Source organism: Salvelinus namaycush, chromosome 36, assembly GCF_016432855.1.
Source record: "Salvelinus namaycush isolate Seneca chromosome 36, SaNama_1.0, whole genome shotgun sequence".
NCBI lineage: Eukaryota > Metazoa > Chordata > Actinopteri > Salmoniformes > Salmonidae > Salvelinus > Salvelinus namaycush.
In genome coordinates, this window is record NC_052342.1 from 6212868 (window position 1) to 6227435 (window position 14568).

General features: G+C 44.3%; 2 protein-coding genes across 6 annotated transcripts in view; both read right to left on the reverse strand.

Annotated features, from left to right (window-relative positions):
* Positions 1 to 257: 257 nt before the first annotated feature.
* The window catches only part of LOC120030175 (EH domain-binding protein 1-like protein 1), a 64522-nt gene continuing 50211 nt past the window's right edge, over positions 258 to 14568 (reverse strand). For 3 of the 5 annotated variants that reach the window (XM_038975520.1, XM_038975519.1, XM_038975518.1), the window contains 12 exons: positions 9148 to 10188; positions 8180 to 8270; positions 7294 to 7460; positions 7135 to 7183; positions 5784 to 6305; positions 5552 to 5603; positions 5104 to 5150; positions 4802 to 4913; positions 4579 to 4678; positions 4391 to 4464; positions 2834 to 2948; positions 258 to 2247 (listed from right to left, as the gene is read on the reverse strand). In XM_038975520.1, coding sequence (XP_038831448.1) covers positions 2151 to 2247; positions 2834 to 2948; positions 4391 to 4464; positions 4579 to 4678; positions 4802 to 4913; positions 5104 to 5150; positions 5552 to 5603; positions 5784 to 6305; positions 7135 to 7183; positions 7294 to 7460; positions 8180 to 8270; positions 9148 to 10188 — 2467 coding nt within the window. In that variant the 3' untranslated portion in view covers positions 258 to 2150. Of the gene's footprint in view, positions 2248 to 2833; positions 2949 to 4390; positions 4465 to 4578; positions 4679 to 4801; positions 4914 to 5103; positions 5151 to 5551; positions 5604 to 5783; positions 6306 to 7134; positions 7184 to 7293; positions 7461 to 8179; positions 8271 to 9147; positions 10189 to 11012; positions 12544 to 14568 lie in introns of those variants that run through there. The other 2 variants (XM_038975517.1, XM_038975521.1) reach the window with 2 other exon arrangements.
* On the reverse strand, positions 12979 to 14250 carry LOC120030177. Its single transcript, XM_038975522.1, has 2 exons — positions 13947 to 14250; positions 12979 to 13550 (listed from the first exon to the last, which is right to left on the reverse strand). Exons 1-2 carry the CDS (start codon positions 14204 to 14206, stop codon positions 13001 to 13003), a joined length of 810 nt encoding a protein of 269 aa, XP_038831450.1. The 5' UTR covers positions 14207 to 14250; the 3' UTR covers positions 12979 to 13000.

Consider the following 14568-nt stretch of genomic DNA (forward strand, 5'->3'; position numbering starts at 1 on the left):
GTGGCTGAATGGAAGCAAGTCCCCGCACCAATGTTCCAACAACATCTAGTGGAAAGACTTCCCAGAAGAGTGGAGGCTGTTAAAGCAGCAAAGGGGGATCAACTCCATATTAATGCCCATAATTTTGGAATGAGATCTTCGACGTGCAGGTGTCCACATACTCTTGGCTATGTAGTGTATGTATCCACCTTGACGTGTAAGGATTCATGAATGATTTCCATATAAAAATTAGCATTAAATAGACGCATTGTGGTTTCTCCGAGTCATCCAAAATAGCTTTTATTTTCCAAACATTACAAATAGTGCAAATGTACGTAACATTAAAACAAACAAAAAACTTCCCCAAAAAGCTATTTCAGAAAACTAAAAGCACATTTCTCAAACTCACACAGGGGACAGTAAACATTACCACAGTAACTAACAACAGAGTGGCAGAGGAGGCACAGACTGGAACACAAGTTCAAACACCTCACCGTCTAAAAAAAATCACTCAGTCAAATGGCACCCCAAAATAACTCAGGACAGAATCTAGTTTTTACTCTGTTGTGTTGCGCAGCAGAGGTCAAGCGAATATCAACCTCTGGTCCAATCTTGGCCAATGATAGTGATACTGCAGTAAGGAAGTGCTGGAGTTTTAATCTTAGAATATTTTTTTTGCAAAAGTAAAGTGTGTTTTTTAGACCATGTTAACTTATGAGGGTTATTTGTTTACTGCGTACACTTTTGCACATTTCATCTTCTGTAACAACCACGTGCATAAGACTATAGTAATTGATAGCGGTGAGGTAAAGATGGAAATACTACAAAACATGCATTTGCCTGATGTTTTCTGTTTGCATATTGCTGTCCTCTAGTATTTCAGATCATTTCATTTTCAGACTCCACAGCTTCTACGTCAATTAATTAAATTAATAAAACAAAACAAAAAACAATCAATGGAAAACAAGACATTGCAAGACTAATGTCACAAACAAGTAACTGAACTCAAACTCACTGCATAAACATATCCAAACTAGGAACAAAGTTCATACTTCCAGTCATTTTTAAAACTATGGGTCTGGTCAAAAGGCACATTTGACAGGCAGGATCTGTAAGATTATCTGTTGAATACCTATTCAATAAATAAAACCATAAATTACTTTGATAAGTTCAAACGGTTTTGTTCTTTCAGACACCGAGCTGTAGGGTACGAAACTAGCTACCGTATAGACTTCCGTTCTTTTCCCTTCCCTCCTAAATCTCCCACTCTGGTTGAGCGTTGGAGCGCTGCAAGTAAACATTTAACACCTTCAATACCAAGACCGTGTCAACAATGTCAGTTTTCTTCTCTCCTCGACATCCACGTCGATAAACGATCAGACAACGGATGTCTGCTGTGTGCTGTCTGCACAGCCAACATACTGCAAGAAATAAGAAAGATATTTTTGGCAATAGTTGTTTGGCACAAGTTGAGTACTTTCCTTCCATCTCTCCATTGTAATTGGCAATAAATCACAGAGCGCTCCTGTCAGTCTCATGTAACTGTAGGTGAAGACGGGTGAATCAATCCACCTGCTGCATGGCCCTAAAGTAGGTCTTTGTTGTACATAGTAGCTGGAGCCCTGTCCCGTCCATAATATGCCATTCGGTGGAAAATACCTTTTGTAAGTAACCCATTATACAATACACTACTGTAACAGATTCTACAGTAAGGCAGCTATCTGGTGATAAGTTAGTTTGGGATATGTCTTTGTGACCTGAAGTTAATACACAGAATAGCGCCATACAGTCATGGATTGCACTCACAATGGCACGCATCAGCGCACACATTCACACGCACAAACACAGGTACACACAAACTCTGCATCCATATAGAAAAATAAGCGACAAGAAAAACACTTCAATCCAATCAAAACACAATCTGAAGAGCAAAGCGACTGATGATAACCAGTCATAGGTTGGATTGAGGCTCAGTCATATCATGGAGGGGTGGGGGGGGGGGGGGGGCGAACATCGTTGTCCGTCCTCTTAGTGCAGTCACATAACACTGTTCTCAGTCTCTTCCATGCAGTGTTGATGTCATGAGCCACACACATACAACATCAGTCCCAAAGTGCACCCAGGTGACCTTCCACAGGGCTGCCTGGTTCTGGTGTGTCCGACGCCAGGCCTCACTGCAGCACACACTTCTCCTCCTTGCTCTTCTTGCTGTACTTCCTGCGTCTCTGCTCCAGGCCTCTCTCCAGCCTCTCGTCCTCCTCCAGAGCCCTAGGCGCAGAGAACAGGGAGATAGACCTGCTAGAACAGTAGTCCCATAGAAAATAGTTCCCCTTCTCAGACTTAGAGGGGACTGCGTCCCAATTGGCACCCTATTCCCTATATAGTACACTACTTTTGACCTGGGGCCATTTGGGCTCTAGTCAAAAGTAGTGCACTGTATAGGGCAGGGATCATCAATTAGATTCAGCGGCTGGACGATTTTATCTTGAGCGGATGGTCGGGACCGGAACTTAATTACAAATCATTTGTAGACTGCAAATGGACCGCAAGAAGCACAAACAGATATAATATTTGACTAAAACATAATGATTTCAAACCTTGCGTAGACACTTGTATATGATCACGTGTCTCTCTATTATGTGTGGGAATACTTGGGAACAGATTGCAAAAATTAAAATAACTTGCAACTGATTTCCTGGTCTTTTTACAGTCTTTTATGTCCAACCATGAAAATAAATAAATGTTGTCTTTTTTGCTCATAAACTTGAGGGGCCAAATAAAACCACCCGCAGGCCAAATTCGGTCTGCGGATCACCAGTTGGGCAACCTTGATATGCAGACATGGCTGTCTCACCCTCTCTCCTTGGCATCCATGTCGTGGACCAGCTCGTCCCTCAGGTTGACCAGAGACACCAGCTCCTGCAGTAGCAGCTGCTCCCTGTGCTTATGGGCCGCTGTCTTCTGCCACTCTGGAGGACAGAAAGAAGGGAGTGGAAGAGAGAGAGAGGGAGCGGAGGAGAGGAAGACAGGGAAAGAGTGATACAGGATTGAGGGTGGTACAGAGTAGAAAAGACAGTTGTTGCTTTGCCAATATGCAATTTAGTTCCATGACCAGCTTTTTCTTACAATGGTCTTTTTCCTTTTTTTATTCTATTGGCTTTCACCTTGCTCTAATAACATTCTAATTTCGTGTGAAACATAACAAAAATACCCTGTAGTTTAATTTTAAACTTCTCTTTAAAGATCAATGAAATATATATTTTTTTTTTTGGCCCTTTTTCTCAACAATTTCGTGATATGCAATTGGTAGTTACAGTCTTGTCCCATCGCTGCAACTCCCGTGCGGACTCGGGAGAGGCAAAGTTCGAGAGCCATGCGTCCTCCGAAACAGGACCCTGCCAAGCCGCACTGCTTCTTGACACACTGCTCACTTAGCCCGGAAGCCAGCCGCACCAACGTGTCGGAGGAAACACCACACACCTGGCGATCGTGTCAGCATGCACTGCGCCCGGCCCGCCACAGGAGTCGCAAGAGCGATGGGACAAGGACATCCCGGCCGGCCAAACCCTCCCCTAACCCGGACGACTCTGGGCCAATTGTGCGTTGCGTCATTGGGTCTCTATTGGTCGCGGCCGGCTGCGACATAGCCCGGGATCGAACGCGGATCTGTATTGACACCTCAAGAACTGCAGCGCCTTAGACCGCTGCGCCTAAGGCCCTCTTTAAAGATGTAGAACCTAATGATGAAACTGGAAGTAAATAAAGGATTCAGATAAATTATGACATTAAAGAAAGGATCACTTCCTCAAACCAACTCGAGGGCAGATACCACTTGGCACAGTTGGCAGGTCTGGCTTTTCCAAACAGATGAACTAGCCTGAGTCAATCATGCCCAGAGCTTACTGCCATACTTCAGATTTCCTTTACAGACTCAAAGCTAGAATCCTTAGCTGCTACATCCATTTTTGGACTTGATTGGAAATTGATGATATATATACCCATTGATTCTTGAAGAATAGAACGCCTCGTGAGCTTAGATCAACTGTCGAACCCCATAAGCGTGTTTTACTCCAATGTTTGTAAACAACGTAAATGTAAACAAACACTGTAAAGCCTCCAAACATGGTTAAAACTATACATTTGATATCATGGATGGTCAGTCATTGCATAATTAGCTCTGTCTATGAATTTGAGAGGGATTACATTTATCCAGCCGCCTCGCTTAGCTTTTTAGCAAAACAGGGGCGGGGGAAAAACATTGTTATTGTTTCAATTAAGGATTCTAGCTTTAAGACAGATTTTTGCCATTGTATGTCACTATAACCAAAACCGACCACAGTGGTGAGCTGTACTGCTGAAAAGAGTTGTATCACGAATCCTGTAGTTCAGTATATCGGTACTGCAGTTTTACCTTCAATAGCCATCATGTCTCTCAGTTCTCGGTTCAGCATCTCAAACCTCGTTTCCAGGTTCTGCTCTTCTTGTCTGTGGAGCAGAATAACTTTTGGTTAGATCAGTGTAATGGCTCTATGATATGTCAGCGTTGTTTTTAAAGCACTAGGTAACGGTGGAGAACACAGCGGGGATGGTGGGTCATACAGCAGCTGTAGTTGGTCTTGTCTCCTGATGAGGGCGTTCTTCTTGTTGACCAGAGTGAACCACTCCTGAATCAGCTTCTCCTCCTGCATCTTGTCACTACCTACATGTATGGAGACAGAGAGGGCGTCATTATAAAGAGAAGCTTTGAAAATACTGAAAGCATTTATTCAAGGGTATTTTTCTTTCTCTTTCTCCATCCCCCTCCTCCCTCCACCCCCCTCACCTGACTCCATCAGTCGGCGTAGTCTCCTTTCCACTATGTCTGCCCTGCTGTCAATGTGCTTCTGTTCCGCCTCCAGGGCCTTCATCTCACTCAGTGCATACTGGCTGGCGTCCTGGACGCACGCACGCACACACGCACACACGCACACACGCACACACGCACACACGCACACACGCACACACGCACACACACACACACACACACACACACACACATTCTTTCATATACAGAACATTGGTATTTCCTTGATGCACGTAAGTGTTTATGATAGCGGCAGGCAGGGATTTGTGAAAGTGACAGACCTGGCACTCCTCCTCAGCCGATCGTCCTTCTTCACCAGCTTCCCCTTCTATATGGAAAATACACACAAACACAGCGTAAGGAAATACATAGGAACATAATGCAGTAGCTCCACTGAGCAATTACTAGACGAGCATTAAAGTGGCCAACGAGACTGCGATGACAAGAGGCAATTAGCATAGTTTGATAGGCCAAGGACTGATCCTAACGACAGGAAACCATCAAAGTAATTAGAGTGAGTGATGCCAATGCTCAGGGGATGGATGAGTCAAGTACAGCAAAGAAAACTGTGATGACTTGTGTCTGTACTCGCTCTCTCTCTCGCTCTCCTATCCACTGCACCTCTGATGGGTGTTGCGCAATCAAAGCTCCTGGGAAACTGGAGACTCAGTAAGTCTGTGTGGGTGTAAACACCAATAACATCATACAAAATCAATACACTGTATGTACCTGTTTCTGATTTCCTTCTGGTAGCTCCAACCTCTTCCTGACCTGTAGCAACCTGTAAAGACAACAAAGGAATCACTCACAGAGATGGCAAAAGAGAGTTGGCAGATTAAGTGGCAGAGAGAGAGAGAGAGAGAGAGAGAGAGAGAGAGAGAAAGAAACAGAGAGACAAAGAGGGGCTGGGTGTGAGAGTAAGAGAAGGTGAAGAGAGACAGAGAGATCGTAGGCCACTTACCTCGGTTGAGTCTGCCTCGTCTATTGTCCTGCGTTGCGACCGCCGCTTCTTAACCAGATCTGCATCCTTTAGCTGGGAGAACCCAGACTTGGCAGATAAGAAGTGTGTCCTGGGGGGTGCGACGGGGGCCTGGGCCCCTCCTCCTGCCCCTGCAGCCTGCAGCCGTTTGGTTCTAGGGGGCGGGACCACGTCCCCATTGGTGTCCCCCTTAGTGTCACTATACGCCTCCTTCTCTGCAGCGCCCCCATTGGTGTCCGTTGTGAGGGCCTCATCGTGGATCCGTTGACAGTAGCGTGCAGCGGCCTCCGGGTCGGGGCCCTCCCGGCTCTCCCCGGCCACGCCGTAGCTGGACTCGCTGCTGTCCGCCTCTATGTGCAGCACACTCAGCTCCTGGCCCAAGAAGTAGGTGCGGATCTGGTTGAGGTAGGTCATGACGATGAGGCGGTCAGGCACGGCCAGGAGGGCCATGTCTGAGGGCTCCATCAGCCGAGAAATGCCCAGCTCAGCAAAGCCGTCGAAAGCCTGGGGGTTAAAGAGGAGATTGGGTGGATAAGTAAAAATACTTAAGTTAATACTTAAGTCGTTTTTGGGGGGTATCTGTACTTTACTGTTTCTATTTTTGACAACTTTTACTTTTTCTCTACTACATTCCGAAATAAAATAATGTACTTTTACTCCATACATTTTCCCTGACACCCAAAAGTACTCATTACATTTCGAATGCTTAGCAGGACAGAAACATTTACCAATTCACACACTTACAAGAGAACATCCCTGGTCATCGCTACTGCCTCTGATCTGGCGGACTCACTAACCACAAATGCTTCGTTTGTAAATTATGTCTGAGTGTTGGAGTGTGCCCCTGGCTATATAAAATAATAAAACAAGAAAATCGTGCCGTCTGGTTTGCTTAATATAAGAAATGATTTATACTTTTACTTTTGAAACTTAGACTGTCATGTTTACATGAATTCTGCTTATTTCCAGGGATATATCCTGAACATCCTGAAATATATGTAAATATCTTTGTTAGAAATAATACTATATTTCCCTTGACGGAGTGATGCAGAATGTAAAAAAATGGCTCAACTTACCTCACTCTCCCCTACAGTAAACGCAGTCAAAAATGCAACTATATTTAAAACCAAATACTTTTACTCAAGTACTATTTTACTGGGTGACTTTCCCTTTTACTTGACTCATTTTCTATGAAGGTATCTTTACTTTTGGGTACTTTCTCCACCACTGGTAAAATGTTAAGGTGCTAAACATTCTAGGCCTAGGAAATGATGGGTTAGCAAATTATACTCTGACTGATTATCACATGCCGAAATAACATGTGGGAAATCACCTTCTTGTTGTTGAGCTTGATGTCATAAGGGTCCAGCATCTCAAAGTTTCTAAGTAGCGAAGAGAGAAAAAAATCATGATGTCATTTTCAAAGGTTAAAGAAACCGTGACATAATGCCTGCTTATGTTCATGTCTAAGCTCTCCACAGACGGTACCTACATCCTGTCTGGGTGGAAGTGGTGTAGAAGGGCACAGAAGGCCAGGCCGTTCCTCCAGGATGTGCTGAAGTTAGTGATCTTGATCCCCTTATGTTCTTTGGTGGCTTCCTGACACCACTCCAGTAGTGACTGGCTGGAAGTGACCAGGCCAGGACTGGCCATGAGACCCTAAAACAACACGACATCAAATATAAAAGGTCAATTCAGAGTTAAATCTAGGTGGCACTTCATTTTATGGTATAGAAATGACCAGGTTTCACACAGCAATAACTACAAAAAAAGTGTTGTTTTGTCATTGACAAAATTGACAGTTATGACGGTGGTAAGGAGTCCACATTTATGATGGTGGTAAGGGTAAACATTTATGATGGTGGTAAGGAGTCCACATTTATGATGGTGGTAAGGGTAAACATTTATGATGGTGGTAAGGAGTCAACATTTATGATGGTGGTAAGGGTAAACATTTATGATGGTGGTAAGGGTAAACATTTATGATGGTGGTAAGGGTAAACATTTATGATGGTGGTAAGGGTAAACATTTATGATGGTGGTAAGGGTAAACATTTATGATGGTGGTAAGGGTAAACATTTATGATGGTGGTAAGGGTAAACATTTATGATGGTGGTAAGGGTAAACATTTATGATGGTGGTAAGGAGTCCAGATTTATGATGGTGGTAAGGGTAAACATATATGATGGTGGTAAGGAGTCAACATTTATGATGGTGGTAAGGGTAAACATTTATGATGGTGGTAAGGGTAAACATTTATGATGGTGGTAAGGGTAAACATTTATGATGGTGGTAAGGGTAAACATTTCATAAGTCAATGATGAAACAAAATGAATGGTGGAGGATTGGTCAACTGATACGACTATAAATAGCGTACTTCTGGAGAAGCAGCACTGTCTTGACCCATTTCCTGAGAGTTTGCAGGTCTGCGCTCAGGTGTTGTTGGCTCCTCTGCTGCCTCCTGCTGCCTAAAAAGAGAAAGACAGGGATTTAATATGACTTGACTACGCAGCAACAATGTTATACTCTGGATTTTTTTTGTTTAAACTGTTTTGTAGCAACACATTTAAAACAACGGCAATGGATGAAATATATGGCGTTTTCTCAATCAGTTAATTTTCACGCAAGCATAGTAGCAGTAGAACTTTCAACAACTAGGGGAGAGTGTGGTAAGTTGAGCTAAAGGGGTAAGTTGAGTCCCCCTTGTTTCTAATCACTTGACCAAAGATTTAGGAAGAGGTCCTCATTTCATGGAGTACGTGAAGGAAGAAACCACATGGGAAAAAGTGCAAAGCAAGTTAGGATTCTCACTAAGACTCATTTATTGCATTAGAGGTTTTATGGTGCTTGTATCTAAACCAAAGGAGATCTTTAAAGATCAGTTGGGGGTCTCTATAAGCTTCAATATGCGGTCCTTAACCTAGTATGAAAGTGCATCCTTGAAGCTGTATGGGCAAATATATATTTAATTCAGTACATACATTTGTAGGCGGCTTGATTTAGCCCATCCCACGGCTCAACTTACCCCGTCCCACGGCTCAACTTACCCCATACCCGGAGTAAGTTGTGCCAAATGACCACTTTTTTGGACAAGCTATGTTTTTAAAACGGTCATGTTTACATGAATTCTGATTATTTCCAGGGATACACAACATCCTGAAATATATGTAAATATCTTTGTTAGAAATAATACATTATTTCCCTTGACGGAGTGATGCTGATCGTTAATGTACCCCACTCTCCCACTCTTACCCCACTCTCCCCTACATGTAAATGCACTCAAAAATGTAAACATGTCACGCAACCACTCTTTTGCACATGCGTGTCCAACATAACATACAGTACCTCTCTTTATCTAAGCCACCGTCAGCTACGTCTACTGACTCAAAGCCAAAGTCCACCTCTTCAACCCCCGTGTATTTTCTCTCTACCTCCATCTTCTCTGTCTCTTTGGCTCCCTTAACATGTAACCAGTCGTCCTCAGCTGGTGTAGCAGTGGTTGGAGAGGTCTGGTCAAGAACTTCTGCCTCTGAACCCCTCTCAATGTCCTCACTAACAGTGTCTGCGAAGAACTTAGGGGTTTCTGTGAAGGACTCAGTGACAATGGCAGTATCTGTAAAGGTCAAGCTCTCCATGCTCTCCTCCAGTCCTTTCTCAAAGACAGTCTCTGCCTCTGAACCCCTCTCAATGTCCTCGCTTACAGTATCTGTGAAGGCCTCAGTGACCATAGCGGTATCTGTGAAGGTCCAGCTCTCCCCACTCTCCTCCAGTCCCTTTTCGCAGACAATAACTTCTGGTGATATCTCCTCTGAGTGAAGAATTGTGACAAAGCTCCCTTCGGAGACCATGCTTGAGGTTAATGATATTGAACCCTCTGTGGCTTCCTGACTGGCGACTTGTTTGTCTTCCTGAGAGAGAGACAACAAGCACTCAAGGGAATCTGTCTGCCTAGTGAATGAGGAGTCCATTGAAGGAGTTCCATCGGAGAAAGAGGAACTGAGGCGTTTTTTCGAGCGGGGAACTGGAACAGGCATGCTTGATTGTTCTATGTTTAGTCTACTCCTCCTACGCAGAGGAGCAACCACCACGTCACCAGATGCTGCAGGCTGGCACCCAGGGGGTACGGGAGGAAGACTACTGCTCCTCTTGCTGCGTCGAGGTGGTTCCAGCACAGAGGCTGAGGCTGCATGTGAACGTCCTCTCTCTCTGGTAGAATCGTTGTCATCCCCACTAGAGGCATGCCGGGTCTTTGGTCTGGTAGCATCTAAATGGACAGGTGGGGTCGGGTCTCGTTTCCCACGAGGCTTTGGGACTGGTAAGTACTCCTGCTTGTCCTCAGTCTTTACTTCTGGCGCAGTGTCCTCTGTCGATACCTTCTGAGCTGCACTGTAACGGAAAACTGTAATTTATGCGCTAATTTGGGGTATTATCAACAGTAAAATGCTGTGAAGCATTATACTGCAGCATACTGTAAATGATGGTGCATTGTGGGAAATTGTTGTGGGTGGGGAAATAATTGGTGTATTTTGAATGGTACTGTAATTCCATTCCACAGAATACAGTACCATACCGTATTTTGGGAGCGCCAAAAACCTTTTGACCACTAGTGGATGCATGGTATTGTTGTTTCTGGCTCATTAACATATTTTGAGGCATGTCTTGTAAGAGGCTATAGTTGTTGCACCTGTTAGAGAGAGCTGTACCAATTGAACTGGAATGTGGTAGTAGTGCTCCATCAAATTAAAATATATATAGGGGACAGGACTGGAGTGGCAGCAAGTCTTAAACCTTTAATGGTTGAGCATTTTGCCATGTCCTTTTGGTCCGTTTTGCCCTGTAGTCATATCCTGTTAAGAAGCATTTGTTAAGGCCTCTAGAAGTGGAAGTGATATAAAACACAAAATATTTATTTGATATGTTGCGATATGTAAACACATTACCTAGCAGCCAACCTGCTTGCACCAATCCCATGTAATTACAGTAAAATAATGTGAAATACAAGCCCTAATTCCCTCAATGAATTTCATTCATCCCTCCATCCATCGATCCATTCATTCATTCATTCATTTGATCACGGTAGCATTGACTTTTTTCACGGTATAATACAGTCAATTCTACGGTATTGTACGGTATGTCATTGTACAGTAATTGCTTTGATACTGTTTTAAGATTACAGTAGGTGTACTGCAATATGAAATACAGGAACTTACTTGTCAATGAGCGGCCTATAAATTACGGTCAAATTCACGGCAACCCCTTCACAGTGTGGCTTATCTTCAATTGGCTCAGTGGCCATTTCTGTGGCTTTCTGAGACTGCATCTCGGTCTCAACATTTTCAAACGAGTCTATCATCAGATCCTCTATCTGGGATGGTGCTGAAGACCCCTGGTTGGCAGCATTCAGGGCCTCTACAGCCACAGCCTCATCTTCTGCTTTGCCTGATTCCACTGGGGGAGAATTTGTTTTCTTGCTGCGCCTTGGCGGGGCTATTTTTCTGATGATCAGGAGGGGGGCAGTCTCTCTCACACCAAAGTCCGGGTACGACTCTGTCGGTACATGATCTGGTGTTAGGGGAACAGTTGTGACCTGACCGGTAGCGCTCTCTAAATCGTCAGCTTTCTGTTGATGTTCGGTAGAGAGAGATGCTTTCCTTGTGCGCTGAGGTGGAATCAGCTCGGTGACCGCCTGGGCAATCAGATTCTCTGGCTCATCGGCTTTCTGAGCTGGCTGTGGTAGAATCAGTTCAGTGGCTCCCTGGCCAAGTTTGTCTGAAGGTTCTGCACTGGAGGCTCTAGAGGTTCTCCTTGGGCGCAGAGGTGGGACCAGGCTAGTTGCCTGTGTTGATGTGTCTTTAGTGAAGCTTTCCTTTCTCCTCAAAGGTCGGTGTGGAGACTCTGCTGGAAGACTACGGTCTCTTTTCTTAGTACGGCAAGGAGGGACCACGTCTGTGTGCGCCTGGACAGGGGCATCAGCTTTCTGTTGGGGCTCTGTTGAAAGACTACGGTCTCTTTTACTACCAGGCCGTGATGGGACCACCTGAGGAGCTTCCTGGGCAGTGAAACCCTTCTGACCATCAGCTTTCTTTAGAGGTTCTGTTAAAAGACTACTGTCTTTTCTTTTCGGACAGCAGGAAGTGACTACTTCAATGGGCTTCTGTGCAGATACATTCTCAGATTTTTGCTTGCGCACCGGACTGAGGCTGTCTTTTCTCCTTAGAGGCTGTGAAGGGACCACAGTAAATACAATCCCTTGATCATCAGCTTCCGGTTGAGATTCTGGAGGAAGACTTCCCTCTTTTTTCTTCACACGATGAGGAGCGACCAGTTTAGTTGTTACCTGTGCAGCGACATCCTGGGTAGCCACACTTCCTTGGCCATCTGCTTTTTGTTGAGACTCTTGTGGAAGGGATCTCTTTTTCTTTCTGCTTCTCTGAGGGGGGGCAACTTCTGATTGTGTTTCAACTGAGGTGACTGGGGTGACAGTCTGATCATCAGAGGGTTTATCTGGTATGGGTACTATATGTTCTTCAGACTTGCCCTCTACCAGCAACTTGTCTGCAGTAGGTTGTGAGGTAGGGCCAGAGGCTTCTTCTGTGCTTGCGTGTTGGGGGCTTAAAGAAAAAAACAATACAGTCATGTCTCAGGTCTTGCTATAGAATTAGATTCCATTGAAGGCCTAACTTCTCACTTTAAACAATGTTTTTTTGTTTAATTATATTATCCCAAAAAAACAACCTTTCAACAATGATTTTTCACACAAGCCACAATCCATAAGCTAGCAAATGACTAAATAGAGACAGTTGCTTACCCAAATCCACTGAGGAGACACTGAAGTGTTACAAGAGAACAACTCAACACAGTGACCAGTTATAACTCATACAAATCGTCCATGTTCCTTTGCTTAAATTACAAACATGCGCTCACACACATATATTTGTGACACGTCTGACATAGCAGCATAAACAGTGCAAAGACACTGATGACCTGGACCCACAAACAAGTGCCTTAAGCATCAAGAAGCAGCTTAAATCCATCCATTCTGTACTGTAGACTTGTCCATCACAGTTCACTGAGTAGCAAGCATTGCTGAGCAAAACATTATGCAAACGAGAGACAATGTTATAACTGCAAATAAACGGATTTGGATTCTCAAGCCGTGCAGGCAAATAGTTCCGAGACGGGTTTGCTGCCATGACACTCACCCCTTGTCCAGGTGTAATGAAGGTGATAATTCTGTCTCGATAGGTGACCCTGCTGAAAAAACTTCAACATAACCTGTTATCTGTCCAGAATCCTGCACTTTGAATGTTGACTTCTCCCCTATTTGCGCCCATGAGTCAAGGGTAACCTCCTCTTCCCCAGTTACCACAAACTCTCCTCTGGAGATCTCAGTAAGGTCAGCCTCCGTCAACGGCGGCCATTTTCTCATACTGCTTGGGCCTTCGACTCCAACGAACCCATCCTCACTGTCTTGTCTCACTGCCGATGGAGAGTTGGATTGCTTGTCTTCCACAGTCAACAAGGATGGCTCAGCGGTGGTTGGGAGCTCCACAGTTGGTTTGGTTTCACCCTCAACATGCGGTGCCTCTCCAGACACTGCTTCCTGAACAAGGATAGATATATCTGGGACAGGATCAGAGGAGCTCTCTGATGGGACTGCACTGTCCTCTGGGTCCACAACGCTACTGTCGACATCTTCTGTTGGAGGTGAACCAGACGGACCCAAAATGGCTGCTACTGTTTCATAACTGTGAGAGAGGGATACTAACAGTAAGTGAGGGATTGAACCCTAAAACAAGAGTGATACACATTTGGAGCATGCCAACCATACACAAAGTCTCAAGTCTTCTCAGAAATCAAGGCGAATGAACACAGATCGTTCAAACTTCAATCATCAAGAAATGTATTTTATTAATCACATACGAAAGTTGCTCGAAGTTCTAAATTTGACCAAACGGTGATTTTTAAATCCATGATGAAGATCAAAAATAGAAAATGCTATCACATGCAAACAGAAATCTAAACAACTCTAGTGAACATGACGGTGATACTGGTGAATATAATGACCTTAAGTGGACTCATGAGTCAGAAGTCTAAAAAGAAAACACGCTACACATTTTGCCTCACACCAATCTCCCACTTACCCTCTGGAGAAGACACCAACAATATTCTGTAGAAGGCCAGAGGCCTCCTTTGGCTTCTCTGCCACAGAACCCTCGGCCTCCAGCACCTCCCACCCCAAGACTAGCTCTGGTTCTGACACTGCTGAGGGCTTCTGGATCTCCTCAGGTGTGGACTTCTCTATTTGTGGGCTGCTGAGGACACTAACATGAGAGGTGAACATTGAAAAGAACATCCCCACAGAATCCATGCCACACACAGAAAAACACTCAGTTGTTGGCATGCACCACAATGACTCACCCGTCACAAATTCAGTAAGAATTTCAATCCATAATTATTGATCGCCATGTAAGAGGCTCCCAGACCTAAAACACATCTCAGATGCAGAGCATCTTGAAAATGACCAAAAGCCATGCAGTCTTTCAAACTAACTTTTCAGTGTTTCCAGATTTCTATGAAATATGACCTAGAATGAATTACAATAAGAGTGAAATAGTTTTCCTTCCAAAAATGATAATTAAGTATGTTAAAAAGCAGCTTTTCTCTGTTGGAATGGTGTGGGCGTATACCGGTCATAGAAAATATTCATGCGAGTAGACCGCTGATTGGCCAGCTCATAGCAAGCACTTTTGAGATAGAAGTTAC

Coding starts and splice junctions, on each gene's coding strand:
- LOC120030177 (XM_038975522.1), bottom strand. CDS start 14,206: ATGCCAACAACTGAGTGTTTTTCTGTGTGTGGCATGGATTCTGTGGGG. Junction 13,551..13,946: donor GTTGGTGTCTTCTCCAGAGG/GTAAGTGGGAGA, acceptor CCTCTCTCACAG/TTATGAAACAGTAGCAGCCA.